This window comes from Geotrypetes seraphini, chromosome 2 (assembly GCF_902459505.1).
Source record: "Geotrypetes seraphini chromosome 2, aGeoSer1.1, whole genome shotgun sequence".
NCBI classification, from domain to species: Eukaryota; Metazoa; Chordata; class Amphibia; order Gymnophiona; family Dermophiidae; genus Geotrypetes; species Geotrypetes seraphini.
The window spans coordinates 520,409,903-520,431,145 of NC_047085.1; the positions used below are offsets into that span (position 1 = coordinate 520,409,903).

The 21,243-nt window shown below is 42.7% G+C and overlaps 1 protein-coding gene and 1 pseudogene across 1 annotated transcript in view; one reads left to right on the forward strand and one right to left on the reverse strand.

Annotated features, from left to right (window-relative positions):
* The window catches only part of LOC117354670, a 273,540-nt pseudogene that overhangs the window by 46,908 nt on the left and 205,389 nt on the right, over positions 1-21,243 (reverse strand).
* Positions 19,468-21,243, forward strand: part of LOC117354673 (zinc finger protein 850-like) — a 42,367-nt gene continuing 40,591 nt past the window's right edge. The window contains exon 1 of the mRNA XM_033932525.1: positions 19,468-19,786. Within this exon, the coding sequence (XP_033788416.1) occupies positions 19,763-19,786 (24 nt within the window). The 5' untranslated portion in view covers positions 19,468-19,762. The remainder of the gene's footprint in view (positions 19,787-21,243) is intronic.

Consider the following 21,243-nt stretch of genomic DNA (forward strand, 5'->3'; position numbering starts at 1 on the left):
GATTACAAATTAAGAGACTGTATAATTTCTGGAATAATACAGTATATAGAATCAGGAAAGTATCAAGTTACAATTGATTAATCTGGACGTTTCCAGGAAGCATTTAGAGCATATAGTAGATAAATAGTAGGTTGTTGAAGTGAGTTGTACAATGTTTAGGTATAGTTATGGTGGTGGTGTTCGTGTGTGTATTTTCTAGTGCTATGTAGAGGTTAAGATGATGGAAAGTATTTTTTGAAGAGATGAGTTTTGATTTCTTTTCGGAATTCCTTTATGTCTATTGAATTGATCAGTAGATTGGAGATGGTTGTGTCAATTTTTGCTGCCTGTGTAGCTAAAAGGCTGTCATATATTTTCTTGCGTCTTATACCTTTGAGAGGAGGGTAAGCGAATAGTTTTTGAGTTCTCCTTATTCTGTGTGAGAGATTACGGTGTAGACTTTTGTTTAGGTAGCTGGGTGCTGTTCCGTGTGTTACTTTGTATAGTAGACAGTAGAATTTGAACTGGGATCTTGCTTTTATTGGTAGCCAGTGTGATTCAAGGTAAGCGTTGGTGATGTGGTCAAATTTGCTGAGGGAGTAGATGAGTCTGAGGGCCGTGTTCTGAACAGTTTGTAATTGTTTTATCATGTAGTTTGGGCATGATAGGTATAGGCTGTTGCAGTAGTCTACTATGCTTAGTACTAGGGATTGTACTACTATCTTGTATTGATCTTTGATGAAGAATTTTCTTATTTTTCTTAGGTTACGCATTGTGAAAAATGCTCTTTGGATGATTTTGTGGATTTGGGACTGCATTGTGCAATTTCTGTCTAGTTGAATTCCTAGGATCTTGAGTGTGCTTTGCATTGGGTACTTGATTGTGTTTAATTCCAGTTCTGTGCATGAGGGTTTTTTTTCCTTCTCTAATAGTAGGAATTTAGTTTTTTCCGAGTTCAGTTTCAGTTTATGACTTGACATCCATTTTTCTATCGTTTCCATTATTATATTCAGGTGGTTTGTGGATAGGGGGTCTTGTATGTTGAAGGGGATGAGGATTGTTATATCATCCGCATAGCTAAATGATATTGTGTTTAGGGCATCTAGGGTGTTGCCGAGGGATGCTATGAAGAGGTTGAATAATATAGGAGATAATGGTGATCCTTGTGGTACTCCGCATGGGTTTGACCATGGGTCGGATAGATGCTCTTTTGACTTGACTCTGTATGTTCGCGTTTTGAGGAAGCCTTGGAACCAGTTGTAAACATTACCCGAGATTCCAATTGCATCTAATGTCTGGAGTAGTGTGGGGTGGTCAACTAGGTCAAATGCAGTAGAGAGATCGAGTTGAATGAGAAGTAGTTTGTTTCCTTTGCTAAGGTGTTGTCGGGCTGTGTCTAGTAGTGATATCAGTAGGGTTTCTGTGCTATGGTTAGATCTGAATCCCGATTGGGATGGATGTAGTATATGATGGTTTTCAAGGAAATTGGAGAGATATTGTGCGACTAGGCCTTCTGTTAGTTTGATATATAGAGGGATTGAGGCAATTGGTCTGTAGTTTGTAGGATTGTCTATAGGACCTTTGGGATCTTTTAGGATAGGAGTAATTATGATTTCTCCTAGTTCCGGTGGGTAATGACCTTCCCTTAGTGTAGTTTGAAGCCATAGTGTGAGGTTGGCTTTAAATTTGGTGGAGGCTGTAGTTAGTAAGTATGGGGGACAATTGTTCAGGTCACATGATGATTTGCTGTATTTTTTGTAAAGTCTGTCTACGTCTGACCATTGTATCTTTGGGAAGGTTGTCCAGATCCTATCTGCTGGGATTGCTTCATCTATTGTGGGGTTGATTTGTATTTCTTCTAAGTTGATTCGTGAATTGTTGAATGTGGATCTGGTTGTGATGATTTTGTGTTTGAAATGGTCCGCTAATTGGGTGGCTGTGGGAGTTTGGTTTCCTTGGGTGGCGAGACATGGTTTGGTGTCGGTGAGGTTTCTTACGATGTCGAAAAGTTTTTTAGTGTCTGGTTTTTCGGTGCCGATGAGTTTAGAGTAGAAGTTTTTTCGTTTTTCTTTTAGTTTGGTATTGTATAGTTTGATTTGGATTTTCCATTTATCTTTGGTATGATTGTGTTTCTGTTTTTTCCATGACCTTTCTAGTTGTCTGCATTTCCTTTTTAGTTGTAAGAGTTCGTCGTCGAACCATTTGTTGGATGGTCTGTCTATTTTGTTTTTGTCTTTTATTGGAGCTAGTTCGTTTAATGTAGTTTCACTGAGGGTCCGCCAACTGTTTATGAAGTCTTTGGGGTTGTTGGGGTCTATTTCTGGGTCGACTGTGTTCCAGAATGTGGTGGGTTCAATTTTCGGTCTGATCTTGATGTGCGATTTTTTTGGGATGGGTTTGCTGTTATTTTGAGCCCAGTTGATAGAGAATGAATATTTGTAGTGGTCTGACCAGAGGGTAGGGTGCCAGGACCCATTTGTGATGTGAATATTTTGTGTGTTTTGGTTTGGAGGTGAGTAAGCTACTATATCAAGTTGATGTCCTTTTTCGTGTGTGGGTTCTGGGTTGAGAATTTGGTAGGATAGGTGATCGAGGTATGAGAGTATATCTGTTGCTTGTTTGGATGATTGATCTTCTAAGTGGAGATTTAAGTCTCCAAGGATCAGGTTATGTGTGGAGGAGAGAGAGTTCTGGAAGATGAATTCTTCAAGGTCTTGTTTTGAGGTGTTCCATTTACCTGGAGTAATGTAGCAAAGAAGACAGTTCAGATTTCCAGTTAGTGATTTGTCAGATATAATCTTATTAACAACGCATTGATTACACCACGGACCGGCAGTTGAAGAACACAGTTTTGGGCCTGATGCACATGCTGGCCCTGTGGAACGGCAGGAAATTTCTGTGGACCAGCACCGGTCCATGGATCGGTGGTTGAAGAACACTGTTTTAAAAGAGGAATCTGTATATAAACTAAAGGATTGGATTAGATCCCCCAAGGTTCAATTCTATCCCCCCCTATTATTTAATATCTTACTAGCCTCAATTTTAACTTTAGGATAATCAATTGGGTTCTCCATAAGAACATAAGAATTGCCGCTGCTGGGTTAGACCAGTGGTCCATCCTGCCCAGCAGTCCGCTCACGCAGTGGCCCTCAGGTCAAAGACCAGTGCTCTGAGTCCAGCCTCACCGGCGTACATTTCAGTTTAGCAGGAACTTGTCCAACTTTGTCTTGAAACCTTGGAGGGTGTTTTCCCCTATAACAGATTCCGGAAGAGCGTTCCAGCTTTCTACCACTCTCTGGGTGAAGAAGAATTTCCTTATATTTGTATGGAATCTATACCCTTTCAACTTTAGAGAGTGCCCTCTCATTCTCCCTGCCTTGGAGAGGGTGAACAACCTGTCCTTAGCTACTAAGTCTATCCCTACCTTGAATGTTTCGATCATGTCCCCTCTCAGTCTTCTCTGTTCGAGGGAGAAGAGGCCCAGTTTCTCTAATCTTACGCTGTATGGCAGCTCCTCCAACCCTTAACCATCTTAGTCACTCTTCTCTGGACCCTTTCGAGTACTACCGTGTCCTTCTTCATGTATGGCAACCAGTGCTGGACGCAGTACTCCAGGTGAGGGAGCACCATGGTCTGGTACAGTGGCATGATAACCCTCTCTGATCTGTTCGTGATTCCCTTTTTAATCATTCCTAGCATTCTGTTTGCCCTTTTCGCCACCGCCAACTGAGAAAATCTAGCACAGCTAGACCAACAACTCAAACTATCTTGTCCTTCTAGTAAAGGTATCAAAGGAGCTAAGATCTTTGGTAACTCTTTATTCTTTACGTTTCCTCAACTCTGGAATAATCTCAAACTCTTTTTAAGAAGTTCCGTCTTCCTTTCTTTTTTTCATATGTCTTTGCAGTAGTGTATCAATGGGGGGGCGGGGGGGGAGGTCCGCCACGGGTGCACACCTCAAGGGGGTGCACAGCCGGCCACCATCCCTATTCTGCAGTTGCTCCGTCTCACCACCGCAGCCTGGCACCGGCTCCCCCGCAGAGTCACTCCTTAACCCAGCCGACCGGCAACTTCGTGGTAGGTGCAGACAAAAGGTGAGGCGGGCTGGTGGGTGGGGAAAAAGCGCAGAGCCCATAAGACTTCACCTCCGGCGTCAATTCTAACGTCGGAGGGTAAGTTCTGGGCCAGCCAATCGCTGTCTGGCTGGCCGGCAACTTCCTCCCCGTTAGAACTGACTCAGGAAGTGAAGACTTTTGTGGGCCCAACGCTTGTACGCGCCGGGCCTGGCTCGGGGAAGGAGCAGGGAGAAATCGGCTGCTGGCTTGGGGTTGAGCAGTAGTGGCTCGTGGCCAGTAGGGGATGATATCTATGGGACGGTAATTGAATGGACATCAGGACATGATAGTGCAGTATTTTGTGGAATTTTTCTACAAAAATGGCCTGTTTTTCGTATGATTCTGGGTAACTCTAGTTAGTTACAAGCATATGTGTTAGTTAAGGCCACACCCAATAAAAGCGTACAAAAAACTGGTGAATAAAAATCTGAATATGGATGTAGCTAAGGCCAGAAAAACACACTACTGATTAATATTAAGGAAAAGCATAATAATATTATTTTTATGTATTTTGCTATTAGGCTAGATCATAAAGGAATCAGGATTAAGAACTCCATCTTGTATTAAGAACTCCATTTTGGGTTCTGTCTTTCTGTCTTCTTTGTTCTCTCTGCTTTCCTTTATTCAGAGTTTTCCCGCTTCTAGCCTCGTGGTTCTAATTGATACTAGATGTGCCTTAGGCTGGTTAGGAAAAGTATTTCATATTCTAAACTGAGATATAACATGCATTAAGAAATGAAAATACTTGGTCTGAATGAATGTTTGGGGCCCCTGAATGAGTGATTATGTGTATGGATGTGTATTGAACAAAAGAATTGGTTTTGAAAAAACATATTATATATATTTGCGACCTAAAGAAATTTAAAGGAAGCCTGAGCACAACATCTGGAAATAATTTGTCAGAGGCTGCTGTTCTAGCCTCAAACATAGGAGAGGCCCACGCTCAGGACTGTTTAGGTGTAACATGAAACTGTTAGTTGTTCAAAGCAGGCTGAGAATATCTCAGCACCCACATAAGCACATAAGCATTGCCTCTGCCGAGTCAGACCATAGGTCCATCATGCCCAGCAGTCCGCTCCCACGGCGGCCCCCCAGGTCAATGACCTGTAGTGATCTATTACTCAAGAGCATTTTGTCTTGTATAGTAACCCTCTAATTGTACCCCTGGATTCCCAATCCCTTTTTGAAACCCAAAACCGTACTCTGCTCAACTACCCCCTCTGGAAGCGCATTCCAGGTGTCCACCCTTTGAACAAATGCAGATTCTCTTAATATGCCTTTGTGAAAAGGATAAAAGGAATATTGGATATGTTATAAAATGTTAATGTATATTCAGAAATGAATGTAAACAAAACAAATATGATTTCTGAAACTTTTAAACATATAGAGGAATTTTCTTTGTCTAACTTTGAAGACCACCTCTGTTAGTTTTGATTAGCCCACAGCCAATGATGTCACACTGGACTAAAGGTATATAATAAGGAGCTTCGAAGTATCGAGTTGAGCTTGTTATCAGAAGGCCAACATTTTGGCAACTATAACGACCTCCCACTAACGCAACTATTCTTTCAACTATTCTTTTGAGTTTCATGATTGAAAAATAAAAACAATAAATAAATAATTATATTATTGGTAAATCTTGCGTTAGTGTCATTTTCCGTTTTTGTTATTTTTCACACCTTGAGTGAAAGCTAGCAGCGTAATTGGTAACTGCAGCTTTATGAGTGCACTGGCGTCCAATACCCATGCTCAGGGTGAGAGTAGGGAAAGAATCGTTAGAGTGGAGAAATCGGCACGATGGCTTTGTGGGGGCTAGGAGGAGAAAGAAAGAAAGGCAGAAATACAGAGGGGGGCCAGGGGGAGAGAAAAATAAAGGCAAAAATAAAGAGGGGGACCATGGGGAGAGAGAAAGAAAGGCAGAAATAAAGAGGGGGTGTGACAAACGGACGTCTTTCCCAAGGTTTGCCACAGGGAAATTAAGGAAAGTATGTAAACCCCAGTGCAGAAGGGCTGACCAGGTCAGTGCCCAGGACAATAAATTAGCTGACTACCTGGTGAGTGACAATGAAATGGAAATAGAACAGGAAGGCTTAGACTTACCTGAAACAGTCCCAAAGCCAGGCAGGAAGAAGCTGCCTTGCTATGGCTCATTGCCTGTAAGGCAGAAAGCTCACAAGCAGTTTTCCCTCAGAGAAACGGCATGGGCTGAGGAAGGAATTCCCTTCCCCCATCCAAAGCCAAGGGGGAGTGGTTCTTTCCCTCAGCTTAAAGCCAGGCTCATTAGAGAGCAGAGGGAGGAAGGAGGAGGAGCAGAACGCGGCTTGGCATTAGAGCAGAGGCAGGACGGGGCTGAGCAGTTCCTCAGCACTGACTGGGAAATGACTGAGGAACAGGCTGGTAATTTGGCCACTGAATTCCTTTCCCCAGAACCCATGGTGTTGGAGGAAAGTGGGGCTATACAGGAAAGCTGGCCAGAGGAGATGGAGAGCTGAATATCCTGAAAAGGTCTGTGAACAGAGGTCTGGTTTAGGCTGTATTTTGCTGTTTGCTCTTTGAGCTAATGACTATGGGAGTTACTAGGGAAATAATCCTGTATTGCAATTTCACATGCTGTTTTGCTGGAGTTTGGAAAGGATACAGTAATCTCCTCTGCAGGTTATGTGCACAGCTGAACCAAACGCCAGGCTGTAATGCTGGCTAGTTTAAAGCCCAGAATTTCCTGACTTCCACACTCCGTGAAAGTGCCCAGCTGTAAAGAAATTGCCATAGCAACTAACTAATTCAATTAGTCTGCCGGCCTCATAGGAAGAGTGAAATTAACCCTCTCAGGGAAAAGCCTGCTCGGGACTAGGGAGAAAGTCCAGCCCAGCTGGAGAGATTAAGAGCACTGTAGGACAGCACAGAATATTTCTCAATCATGAACAAGAATGTCTCTCCTGTAAAGCTACAATGGAGAGTTATTGGTGCTAACTGTTTCACCTCCTAGCCTCATGGAATATTAATGACTGTATGTGATTTACCAACCCAGTCCAGAGTTGATTACTGGGTGACTAAGAGTGAAATGAACTTTTTCTGTTGTTTTTGTATGAGGTGCATGCTCCCAGGAAAACCCGGAGCGGCACAGTAATTCCACGGCCAGTGGCCGAATAAAAGCTTATGTTTTCACCAAGGCCATTCTGACAAAGTGTGATTTTTTTCCCAAAACCCTTGGAGAATAAGCTTAGTTGGGCATTTGCCAACGACTACCAACTTGAAAGGTGACCCTAACTCTAAAGGGACCACGCCAGTAACAAGCTTCATGTCACTACCCGACGGCTCAGGGTGTTCGCAGAGAGCGTGGGTGTGACAGGGGTCAGGGGGAGAGAGAAAGAAAGGCAGAAAGAAAGAGGGGGGCCAGAGGGAGAAAGAAGGACCAGAGACTCATGAAATCACCAGACAAAAAGGTAGGAAAAATTATTTTATTTTCAGTTTAGTGATCAAAATGTGTCCGTTTTGAGAATTTATATCTGCTGTCTATATTTTACACTTTGGCCCCCTTTTACTAAACCGCAATAGCGGTTTTTAGCGCAGGGAGCCTATAAGTGTCCAGAGCAGCGCTGGACATTCAGTGCAGCTCCCTGCACTAAAAACTGCTATTGTGGTTTAGTAAAAAGGGAGGGGGTATATTTGTCTATTTTTGTATGGTTGTTACTGAGGTGACAGTGCATAGAGTCATCTGCCTTGACATCTTTGAAAAAAACCCAGAATAGGAATGATAATTAACATTTTCTCAGCGTACAGTGTGCTTTGTGTTTTTTTTAAATTTTATTGTTGGTAGATCATTTTGACTTGGTCATTTTAAAAGTAGCTCACAAGTCCAAAAAGTGTGGGCATCCCTGAGCTAGAGCGTTGAAGTTGCGTGTGGCTGCCGTAAAGGTCATCTCTGACACAACCAGAATTTGCATCAGAGACAACCTTTACGGCAGCCATATGCAACTACAATGCTCCGGCTGCTGTAAGAAGGCAGTTTAGACATCGTCGGCCACAGGCAGGGAGGTTTATCGGACCAGGCCTGTTGTCCTGGGGGGGCGGCGGCATTGCAGATCTTGTTGCCAAAATCGAAAAGGTGAGGAAGGAAGAAAGATGGGTCTGTGGTGGATGGAGAGATTGAGAGAAGGGGCAGATGATGGAAGTGGGTAGAAAGGGGAGAGAGAAGAGGTCAGATGATTGAAGTGGGGAGAAGGGAGAGCAAATGCTGAATGGAAGTGGAGAAAGAGAACACATACTAGATGGAAGGAGTGATAAAGAAAAAGGACATATGCTGGATGGGGGAAGAAGATAGAGTTAGTGAGATAGTGGAGGGGTGAAGGAAAGGGGTGGCATGCTGTGGGTAGACATAGTGAAAAGAGGGAAACTGAGGACTGCATAGTAAGAAAGAATTTAATTTAAACGGAGGCAGAAAATAAAGAAGGAAGACCAGAGAAGGAAAGGGAAGAGAGAGAGGAGAAAGATGCCAGAGAATGGGGAAGGAGACAGAGATATCAGATCTGAGTGGAGGAAATGAGAAGAGAGAGATGCTAAAAACCACAGGGGGGAGGGAAAGAGAGATGAAAGGTGAAAGATGCCAGACCATGAGGGAACAGAGGGAAGATGATGGATGCCAGACCAAAGGGGGGGGGTCTAGAGGAGAGATGGAAGGGGGAGGCATACAGTTTCTGGAAGGGACATAGAAGGAGAGAAGATGCCATATAGGGAGGGGCAAAGAGATGGCAGACAGTGGATGGAAGGAAGACAGTAACAAGAAGATGAGGAAAGCAGAAACCAGAGAAGACAAAGATAGAACAAAAATTTTCTATTTATTTATTACTTTAGGAGACATATGTCACTCTTTCTGTGGTGTTGCATTTTATGCAGAGTCCAGCTTCTTGCTGGTTCAATTTAACCTTTGTCTATGTATTTCTATTTTATCCCCCCTTTTACAAAACTGTGGAGCGTTTTTTAGCGCCAGCCGTGGTGGTAGCAGCTCTGATGCTCAGAATTCTATGAGCGTAGGAGCTGTTACCACCGTGGCTAAAATCCACAGTACAGTTTTGTAAAAGGGGGAGGGGTTAGTTTGTGATGACATATTCCATACTAGGCGAAGGTGTTTTCTGTGTTCTGTGTGTTCGAAAGACATGGTTTTCTGTTAGGATTGACGGTGTAGGATTGATCTGTACTGGTCTGGCTTGTTTAGTTTTACAATGGGTGTATTCATGTTGTACTGCTCACTGCAGTATGTAAGATGCTGCCTTTTCCTAGGTACTTGTGTGACATGTGGCTTGTTACTAAAAATCATGTTTTTTGTACAGATGGGGGGGTGCCAAAAAATGATGGGCCCCGGGTGTCACATATGCTAGGTTGCCACTGTGTCTTTGAAAACTATCCTGTTCACTAAGCATTTTGGTAACTAACTCCTTTTCGATTTCCCTTCTCTTGGTCCTTTTTAGCCTAAACTAATTATTGTAAACTGATACGAGCTTTCCTGGATTGAAGTCTCGGTATACAAAGCCAAGCATTAGATTAGATTAGCCCACAGTGAGGAGGAGGAAGAGCAGAATATATAAATTAAGTTCTCTATGGACTTCGCAGTAAAGGAAGGGTAAATACCCGTTGGTCAAGACTGATATTCCTGTTGCACTAGAAGAATTAGATATGACATGAGTATCCAGGAATCATCCATTTGTACAGTAATGCCAACAATACTAAAACTTCAGAGCTAAGGGGGAACCATTCAAGAAATATGTGTTTGCCGACATTGTATGCCTACGCAGATGACATCCAGTTAATCCATCACATCGATCTTGACAATGCAGACAAAATCAACAGCATAAACCATAAATTAGAAAAAAAATTAGAATATGGCTGAGCGTGAATATGTTATCTTTGAACATTGAAAAAACTAAACTGATGATTTTCCCTATCAAAGATGGACTTTCTCCGATCAGTCCCATCAAATTAGATTCACCCCTAATTCAAATTGTATCTACTCTTAAACTGCTGGGCGTAATTCTCGATAACAAATTATCCTACCACAGCCAAATTAGCACAGTAGTGCCAAAATGCTTCCATAGTTTGCGTATGATTCGCTCCCTTTCCAAAGTTCTCGATAACACAATCCATAAACATCTTGATTAATTCATTTGCGATCTCATGCCTTGATTACTGTAATGCCCTATATAAGGGTATTAACAAAAAAGGGTATAATCAAAAAGACATTTACAAATAGTGCAGAATACATTGATTAAAATAATTTTCCATGCAAAAGAGTTTGACCACAGTGCATTGGCTTCCAGTGGAGTACAGAATCACCTATAAAATTTTATTAATAATATTAAAAACTCATTCTAGCAATCTCCTGGAATTCATTAACAGATTGCTCATTCCCTATACCCCGCAAAGATCACTTTGCTGTGATTCACAGAACTTGCTTACCATTCCTTCTCTAAGGCATATTACCACCATGCGTTTCAACATCTTTTCAGTGTGACAAACCTGTGGCCAGCTTTGTCCCTGTAAGGGATAAAAGCAAAACACAGTCCCTGGTCAGCAGGGCTGACCAGGTTAAAAGTAAAAGTTTGGTTTTGGCTGACTACCCCTCAGACAGTGAGGTAGAGCAGGAGAGGCAGGAACATAGGTACATCCAGCAGAGAGTGCCATCTCCGGACAGGTACCCTAGAAAGCCTGGGAGGACTCTTATTGAGAAGTGGAGTCCTAGGGCTGGAAGGTATGCTCATTACCAGCCTAGGAGAAACCTGAGTTATTTCCCTAGGGATTTACTGCCTAACACAGCTGCTCTGAGGAGAGAGGGGTGGGGCTTTAACCAACATAAAAAGAGAGTATGGAATCTCAGTAAAGGAGGAGCAGGGAAAGCCGGGACGGAGCTGGGGCTAACGAGCTCAGGCAGCGGCAGGAGAGACAGCAGAGCTTGGAGGCAGATGAGGGGAGAAGTCTCTCTCCTCCAGCCCGCAGCAGTGAGGACGTGGAGATGACAGAGGACTACCTCAACTCCACCCCAGAGGCTGCTGAGCAGACGTAGCTGAGCCATTGCTGGAAGCTAGCCATTTCCCCACTGACATGGAGGTTAGTTGTTAAGGGGAAGGAAGCAAGGCTGTGATTGTGCTGTCTCCCGTAACCCAAGCCCAGCTGACAGAGATTAGGAAAAGGGCAGGAAAATCTCTCCGCTACTCTGTATGACTGCCCGGAGAGCTTTGTTTGCTCAAGGAACTTTTATCTGTAGGGGTGTGAAAGCTCCGTGGGAAAAACCCAAGTAAAGTTCACAGCTTATATAAGGCCTTGCTGTGTTCCTTCGGCCAGGAAGCCCAGCTGATAATAACGAGCTGTGAAGCCTGCTCTGCAAACCTGTCCGTGTCTCAGCTAGGTAAGCTGAAACGTTTAAGAAGTTCAGTGCTAGGTTTTGAAACTGTAACTACTCTGGCTGTAGTCACAAGGTGTGCAAAGTTTGAAAGTTTTATTTTCCTGATATTTTTCATTTGCCTTTTTCCCTGGTGAAGAAGACTGTAGTTAAATTGGAAAGTCCAGGGTATTGAACTGTATGTGGCATTTATAGCAAGCCATTCTGACAACTGCAAGTTATTTTATATTTTATAATTTTTGCCATGACATACGGGTGGCTGATGGTATTCAGACCCCCAAGTTCAATAAAGCTCAAGAACATTCTTTTGTAACAAGACTTACCAATGGCTACCAATGGAGGCACGCACGAAGTTCAAGCTGGGATGTCTATGCTTCAAAGTACTATCAGGACTAGCCCCTAAATACATAACAGACCTCTTCTCATACCCAACCAACAGACATGAGAGAAAATTACACCTGAAATTCGTCTCCCCACCAGCCAGAGGATGCAAATATAAGAGATACCATCAACAACTTCTATCCTATCAAGCAGCCTTATGGGGCAAAGACTTAGACAAACTAATTACAAACACAAACAACTATGGAGAATTCAGGAAACACCTGAAAACATACCTGTTCACAAAATACCTAGGCAACGAACAAGGACAATAACCCCCTTCGCAAGCACTCCCCAAATCTGTTCTTGTAAACTGTTAACCCCAATCACTAACTTCCAACCCTGTGCAAACCGCAAGGTACTTCACGACCCCACAGTACATAACTGTTGTTATTATCATTAATGCTGTTACTATCAGATGTACATTGCAATATTCTTTGTTGTAAACCGCCTAGAAGTTGCAAGATTGTTGGCGGTATATAAGAATAAAGTTATTATTATTATTATTACCTGTGTGGTCTTCTCTTTATAAGTTACTCTCAGTGTGGCCTGGCAGACTAGGCAGGCGCCTAGGTCTGTTCTACCCTGAAAAGCCTTCCTCCAACCTGAGGAGGCCACGCCGACAGGCCAGAACTCAACACACTTAGTTCCTCTGCTGGTTAGAGCAAGGGATAAGTGTGTCACATCAGTAACCGCCCCAGCTCTCAGGAATCCCATGCCAAAATATTTCAGAGAAGAGACAACCCTAAAGTATTTTAAGTCCAAACTAAAAGCTTTCCTCTTGGCTGATACCTGTCCTTTTAAGGACTAAATAATGGCTAACCTACTACTACTATTAATTATTTCTATAGTGCTACCACACGCATGCAGCACATATCTGTGCCTTCCTCCCCCCCATCTTGTTTTTTTCCCTCTTAATGTTCTTTTCTTTCCAGATTGTACTTCCCTTTTCCCATTGTTCCAGTTTGACTTAGTTTGTCTGTCAAACTAAACAACCCCAGTAGGTCTGTTTTTATTAATTTAATTTGTCTTTATGTACTTTTTGCAACGCCTGATTTTATTAATTTAGTCTTACTATATGTACTTTATGTAATGTTCTTTTATTTATGTATGCCACCTGGAAGCCTGATTAGATGGTATATCAAATTTTTAATAAACTTGGAAACATGGATTTGGTGATCCCTCAGCTTAAAAAATACACAAGAGGATTCATACTGGAGATAAACTATATATAATATATATGTCCAGAATGTGAGATAGGTTTTAATCAGCAATCACATTTAAAGATACACAAGAAACCATACCGGAAACAAAGGAAGGTGTATATGAACATCTAGGATTGGCAGAGGGAACAACTATCAAGCAGAAATCGCTGAGAGAAATTAGCAGCAAATAATATTATAGGAGACTAAAACTGATATTCAAGAGTACGTTAACATCACAAAATTTACAGGCTATTAATGAATTGGCATTTCCTGCACTCTCATATAGATTTGGTATTGTAGACTGGCCTCTTAAAGACCTTGAAAAACTAGATCTATGAACAAGAAAACCCCTCAAGGCCCATCTATAAGTGTCAGTGTATGCTTAGACTTGAACATTACTAGATATGTTGGAGGAATGGGTCTCATAGAATGCAACTATCATAAGAGCATAAGAATAACCAAAGTGAGTCAGACCAGTAGTCCATCTAGTTCAGTATCCTATTTCCACATTCCAGGTCACAATTAGCTGATAGGAGCCCAAATACTAGCAATATTCCATGCTACTTATCCCAGGGCAAGCATTGGCTTCATTCCTATCTGCCTCAATAATAGACTATGGACTTTTTCTCCAGGAACTTGTCCAACTATTTTTAAAACACATCTGTGTTAACCGCTGTTACTACATCCTCTTGGGATGCGTTCCAGAGCTTAACTATTTTCTAAGTGAAAAAATATTTCCTTCTACAGGTTTTAAAAGTATTTCTCTGTAAGTTTGAGTGTCCTCTAGCCTTTATAATTTTTGATGGAGTAAAAGAACCGATTCACTTGTATCCGTTCTACACCACTCAGGATTTTGTAAACTTCAATCATATCTCCCTTCAGCCCTCTTTTTCCAAGCTGAAAAGCCCTAACTTCTTTAGTATTTCCTCATACGAGAGGAATTTCATCCCCTTCATCATCTTGGTTGCTCTTCTTTGAACCTTTTCTAATTCCGCTATGAGGCTCGTTTTCATAAAAGAAAGACGTCCAAAAAAGTCATGAAGTGGCATTTGGATGCCAAGATATCTAAATCGTCATTTTCAAAACTGACTTCCTAGATGTCTTGCTAGGTTATAGTCATCCGCTGTTCATCCAAATTCTAAAGGGACATGTTAGCGGCATGTTATGGGCAGGCTTAGCAGTTGGACATTCTGAAGCAATAATCAAACATTTCACAAAACGTCCAAGGCGCCATTTAGATGTTCGGAGCAAGACCTGATTTTAAAATGAATAAGGGCCAAAAAGGTACCCAAACACATATGACCACTAAACAGATGAAAGCTCGCACCACCCACACACATTTCCCAGTGGACACTGACCTTCTCCCTCTCTCCAAAGATAAGACTGAAACAGTTCATATCTGTGTCTCTGACAGCTGTAGATCTTATGGCCAGTGCTATTAGAGTAGCAAGCAGGTCTCTGGAGTACCCTGGTGGGCAGTGCAGTGGACCAAGGCCCATTTCCAACTCTAACTGGTATACTTGTAGTAGAACATGTGAGCCCAGCAAAAAATTACTGTAATGCCATATAGATGACACCTGCAGGCATAAGGGATAAAGGGGTGGTAGACAGGTGGGTAGTATAGGGATGCTGTTTTTTTTTAGCGGGGGTGGGGGGATTGGAGGGCTCAGCATACAATGTAAAGGGGTTATGATGAGATGTGTACCTGCCACCCTTTATGTGAAGTTCACAGCAGTTTTCTTCTGTTGGTTACTTTGGGAGCTCTGTATTTGCTTTTTAATTGTGATGGGTTCAATTACTAGTTTATCGGTTTTTAGAAAAAAAACTGCTGTAGGCCTATTTTTAAAATATATTATGTGTTTCTCTTCATTAGACTTCTTTAATATTTTAAATTGTATAATAGTCTCTTCTGCACTTGATTGCTTACGAAGTATTTTTATATTATGAAATTGTATCCTGTTTGCTGAATTGTTCAGCTTTATTCCTTGTTTTGAACTGCCCAGAACTGTTGGTAGGGTGGCATATAAGAAAATAAATTACTATTATTATTTGTGGCTTTGCCATCTGTACTAATGTCCAGCCGTTCAAGCAAATATTGCTGTCACATGTTGCGCTTCAAGGTTTGTGATGTAGCTTTAAGGAACTCTCCTTCAAACATTGCTACTGCACTATTTATAGGCACCTTTAACTTTGGGTGGCTTTGTTATTACAGTGCATTCTAATTATACATTTCACTTTCTTATTATCTCAATGGAATTTAAACAGGCAAACCTAACGACAAGAGGCTTTGGTAGAAGGCTACTGTGTTTTCCCTTCTCCCTGAGCTGCGCAATGTGCTGCGTAGCATGCTAGCCCTTAGGTGTTCAAGAATAATGATAATTGTACAAATATTTCGAATCAGATATTTTTTATTAACATTAACAGAATCAACTTTCAAGAGGCATTTGTACAAGGAGTTCATCTTACAGACACTTAAATATGGCATTTCTGTCAACGAACTCGACTCTAAACTAATTTGTGCATTCATATATACCTTACATGACGCCATCCCTTCACTAACATCTAACTGGTCAAAAATATTTGATTCTATATAAGGCTTGCTTCTATACCTTCATATGGGGGCGTGTCACAAAAGCATTCCTAAAAATTACATTCTTATACCTAAAAAGTTACATTCTTATACTAAGGTTATATGATTTATAAAGAAAAATACAAAAACAAATATTTGAATATACTCACAAAAGATAATCCATACACACAGCTTTGAATCCTTGCTGCTAAAGTCAGCCTGCATCTCTGCTAGCAGCATGTGCTGAAAGGTCTTTGTTCCCAGTCAGAACAGAAGGAGGGGCTTTCCTCCCCCCCCCCCCAAGTCCAACAAACTCTGATTTTGCCTATCTAGTCTTTTAATACATTTTCAAAGTAAAATATATATTCCATTTTTTAAAAATTTATTGATTTTCATTTAAGTACATAATTGTGCTTAACAAGAAATATACAGAAATTACTACATCCAGTTAACTATTGGATTTGGAAATTATAATTCAAGCCAAAGCTGGCTTAAGAAACAATTATACCTTTATACATAGTCCTCAATTAAAGGAGGAAAGAGACAGAAAAATAATAAGTATATATTTTATGACCCTGATCAGCTGCGTTTCTTTTTAGAAGGGAAAGGGATTTCTTTTGCACCCCAGTGAATGATAGAGTAACTCAAGTCTGTAATTAAAGCCAAAGTTAATATGCTCTAATTTCTTTTAATAATATTGATAAGTTGTTTTCTTTCCTGGAAGATTTATAAAATATATATTCTAATCTACAGTTGTTACCTGAAGCTGCATAAGTAAATTCCTAGTTTATAGTTTTGATGGCTTACTAAAATTTACTAAAACTTAATTCTGGATCTATACAATATACATGTGTATCCAATTAGTGTTTCATGCTGCAAAATCAGGGCCTCTTGGAATGTATAGTTCTGTTTCTCAAAGTAAGGCAACCAGGTCAAAGGTCAATCCCTGTCTGCCTATAAATTCCCTGGGGATCTCCCTAGACCGTACTGGACATACATTTAAACAATGAAACCTTATGAAACTTAAGCTATGGCATCTGGAGTAAATTTTCTATGGCACTTATCAATCACGCTAATGTCCTAAGCTGCATTCCTTATTCAAGCACACAGCACATGTGGGTTTTTCAAATCAATATATTAATTTCCATCCTTTGCCTGATTGTTAATATTCTGGTTTATCCAATTTTAGTTTTATACATATGTCCACTCGTAATATGTCCTAACCTGCTCTAAGATTAGGCCTTATCTGACAAATGTGATTTCTAACTAGTGAAATCCTGGCAAGATGAGAAAACGTAATTTTGTCCATACCTGTCCATATTAATAGGCTGCCCCCCTTCAGGATCATTTAAGGCAAAGAACCATTTCACCCCTTCTCAGAAAGAGCTGCCCATTAACAAGGCAGGGAGCAACAGGAGAGGCAGGTCAGAGGGGGATTGCCAGTTGGAAAGCCCCAGACAGCAGCTTCCAATCCAGAAGACTGGTGCAAAATTGGAACAAATCATGAAAAAAATTGTAAGCCTGTGCCTGGCAATGGACCCTTCATCAATCGGGTGCCAATAAGAACCCCAAGGAGGCCTGGGGAGAAGAAGACGAAACCCCGGGTGTGGAAGAGAGTGAAGTCATGCTGCAAGGGTTAGGAGGAAGCAGACTGACAAAATAGAAGAGGAATCTCGGACAAGCTTGGATCAGAGCACAGCTGCAGGCTACCAGAGGAAGGGAACTGCTGAGAGACCCACCAGCTGCAGGGAGCCTGTTAGAGGTGAGCCCTAAGAAGACACCAGAAGTGGGAGAGTCTAGTTGGAAGAGGGGCTGGAGGAGAAGACAGAGAAATGCTTAAAGAGGGAAAGCACAAGAGAGGAAGGATCTGGTCGTAGAAACCCACACTACAGGAGAGACAGAGCGAGATGATGAGAACAGAGAGAAGAGCCACGTAAAGGACCCAGAAGAAGGAGAAAAGAAGGCACAAGTGAGCCCCAAACAGCCTCACCCCTCTCCCTGTTGAACTTTAGCTGGCGGAGTCTGCCCCTGGAAACTGCATTCAACCCTGCTTCAGAAAACTGCATTTAAGCCTGCCTGCTGAGACCTTTCTCAGAGCCTGACTTTGGGGTTAGTGGTAGTCAGCCAGTGTTTATAGTGAGCCTAGGACTGGTGGAGAGTCTGTCAGAATGTGAACATTGCTGATGGGGAGGGATAGATAGGAAACCCCTGTTCCAATTTTTTTTGTTGTTGTATCTAGTTAGCCTCTCTCTTCTGTCAGATCCTTTTTTTCTTTTTTTTTAGATAAGGATTTTCCTTTATTGGTTTGTTTTCAGCAAGCATAGTAGAGTTCCAGAGCCGACGAGCTGACTCCAGGACCGGTGAGGCCAAGGATGCTGAGGATCATGGTACCCAACGCTGTTTCTAGAGACTTTCTTAGACTGGTAACATTGTGTGCACACCAATGTACTGCATTAGGCCTCATTTGTGCAAAGGACATTCCACATCCTTGAGTATATGAAGTTGTGGTAAATGTGTCAAACTGATTGTAGATTACCAGTGATTCCCAACCCTGTCCTGGAGGAACACCAGGCCAATCGGGTTTTCAGGCTAGCCCTAATGAATATGCATGAGAGAGATTTGCATATGATGGAAGTGATAGGCATGCAAATTTGCTTCATGCATATTCATTAGGGCTAGCCTGAAAACCCAATTGGCCTGGTGTTCCTCCAGGACAGGGTTGGGAACCACTGGATTAGACCTTGAACTGTTACCAATCTGGAGAGGTAGCCTTTAACATCTTTTTGCCTCTGTAATTTACCCTCTAGCATGTTAACATCATGCATTATCTGATTGTACCAGTTGGTACCTATTTGAAGAGCTTACCCACTCTTCTTCATTACTATTTAATAAATCTTGCAGTTCATTTTCTTGTCGAATCCCTTGGTTGTGTGGAGTTACTTGGGAACCCTGCTAGGTACCCTGACACTGGCACCAGCTTAAATCTAGAGGCAGTTATACCGCTCTACCAACAAGGGGTCCATAATAAGTTTTGCCATTTTTACTTTGGTTTGACTTGCACAAGTTTGTTCAGAATTTGAAGGAAGTTGTTTTGTGTGCTAATGAAGTGATTGCCCTTTAAGTCGACTTTTGATCCTAAATCATTAACTTTTTCCTTCCCAGCTTTAGTGGTATCTTTTGAAGAAGTGAAGTAGAAAAGAGCCTCTCGATCTTTGATTTCAGTTTTTAAGTGTGTATAATTCACTGTCACATAACACATGGGCCCAGAGTAGGGTCACATTTAGGTCAGGAGATTTCCCAGGGCTGAGGCTCAGCAGAGGGAGAGATTGGGGTGGGTAGGAACTCTCCCTGGGGGGACTTGGATCTCTCAGGCTCCAGCCCCAGCCTGGGAACTGCAGCAGAGCTTGCACCAAGTAGGCGGGATGTTAGAGACGTCTCAAGGGATAGAGGAGCTTTGGAGCTGGAGATCTCTGGTTTCTCAGCAAATGAAAGGAACACCGCCCCATGACGTCACAAAGGGAAGGCGGAGCTTCAGAGAAGGCTCAGACGCAGTCTTATCTTGGTTCCATTCCTTCTAGTGCTGTTTGGTCAGAATGGTGGGGAGAGGAGTTTGCTCATCTCCACAGCACCTCCTCAGCCCTGGCTCCTCATTCCCATGACGTCACAAAGGGGAGGCGGAGCTTCGCAGTCCTTTCTTCTTGGGTCCATCCCTGCTAGTGCTGATTGGTCAGAATGGTGGGGAGAGGAGGAGTTTGAGCTCTGTCCTTCCCCCGTTGCCCATCTCCAGGTCTGGCTCCTCCCTCCCCTCACGGCCTCCTGAAGAAGAGCTTTGGCGTTGTGGAGTTGAATAAGTTCCGCCCCTTCAAGGAGGAGGCGGGGACTCTGCAGCTGCAGGCTCCATGCTAAGAAATGTAGTCAGTGGCTTTCAAGTCAAACTCCACCCCCTTTATGATGTCATCGGTATCTACTCACCAGGAAACGGAGTCGTCGTCCATCTTCTGAGGTGCAGCCGTTAGTTACCTCAGGTTCAAATTTCCAGCTTCTGTTCCTCTCCCCGTCCCAAGAGACAAAATCTCCAGAGAAAGAGCCTCGTTTTGATAATCCTGCTACAAAAGCTGAGAAGAAAATGCCTGTAGGAGCCTCTGCCCAGGTAGGAGATGCCCCTCCCCCACCACCACATGTCATTCTCTCTCTGAGACACTGCTGCAGAGTCCCCCCTCCCCCCCTCAAGCAGAGTTGCTTTCCTTGGCTGTAGGGCTCATCCTACTCTCATCTGGAGTGGGAAGGGGGGGCAATATGAAGATGAAGTATTAGGACCATAGGGTTACCACATCATGGCTCCAGAAAAAGGATGGATTGAGATATTCGGACTTTACTTCCATTGCTTTTAGTGAAACATAAGAATTGCCGCTGCTGGGTCAGACCAGTGGTCCATCGTGCCCAGCAGTCCACTCATGTGGCAGACCTCTGGTTAAAGACCAGTGCCCTGAGGCTAGCCCTACCTGCGTAAGTTTCAGTTCAGCAGGAACTTGTCTAACTTCGCCTTGAATCCCTGGAGGGTGTTTTCCCCTATGACAGACTCCGGAAGAGCGTTCCAGTTTTCTACCACTCTCTGGGTGAAGAAGAACTTCCTTATGGTTGTACGGAATCTATCACTTTTCAATTTTAGAGAGTGCCCTCTCGTTCTCCCTACCTTGGAGAGGGTGAACAACCTGTCCTTTTCCACCAAGTCTAGTCCCTTCAGTACTTTGAGTGTTTTGATCATGTCCCCTCTCAATCTCCTCTGTTTGAGGGAGAAGAGGCCGAGTTTATCTAATTTTTTTGCTGTACGGCAACTTTTTCAGCCCCTTAACCATCTTAGTCACTCTTCTCTGGACCCTTTTGAGTAGTACCGTGTCCTTTTTCATGTACGGACGCAGTACTCCAGGTGAGGGTGCACCATTGCCCAGTACAGTGGCATGATAACCTTCTCTGATCTGTTCGTGATCCCCTTCTTTATCATTCCTAGCATTCTGTTCGCCCTTTTCGCCACCGCTGGTGCACATTGCATGGACAGCTTCATCGACTTGTTGATCAGAACTCCCAAGTCTCTTTCCTGGGAAATCTCAACAAGTACCGCTCCGGACATCCTGTATTCGTGCATGAGATTTTTGTTACCAACATTAAATCTGTCCTCCTTTTTCTGGAGCCAAATGGTAACCCTAAGTAGGAGGATTATTGGGGGAGGGTTTTTTGCAGATAAAACACCTTTGTGGTCTATCCATTCACGTTCATTCTCAAGGCAATGTTGAACCAACAATCCAGTATCTTACTACATTTTACTTGACAAACTGTACCACTATAAGATGTCCACCCTCCTTATGGCATGCTTGCTCCTGATCCATCCTTGCCATTTTCAAGGCTCAGATCATACACAAATCTAACTCTGGCTCTGCTGCCCAGCTTCCAGAGTTGCCGGCAAAACTAACTAGTCCATCCCGATCTGTCTTGCCATATAGAAGACAAAGACCGAGAGGTCTGTCCAGCATCGGCTTCACTTCCTTGGGTTTCGTATCTCCAATCCTATATGTCATGTCTGTCTGCCCAAGTTAGATTGTGAGCTCTTCT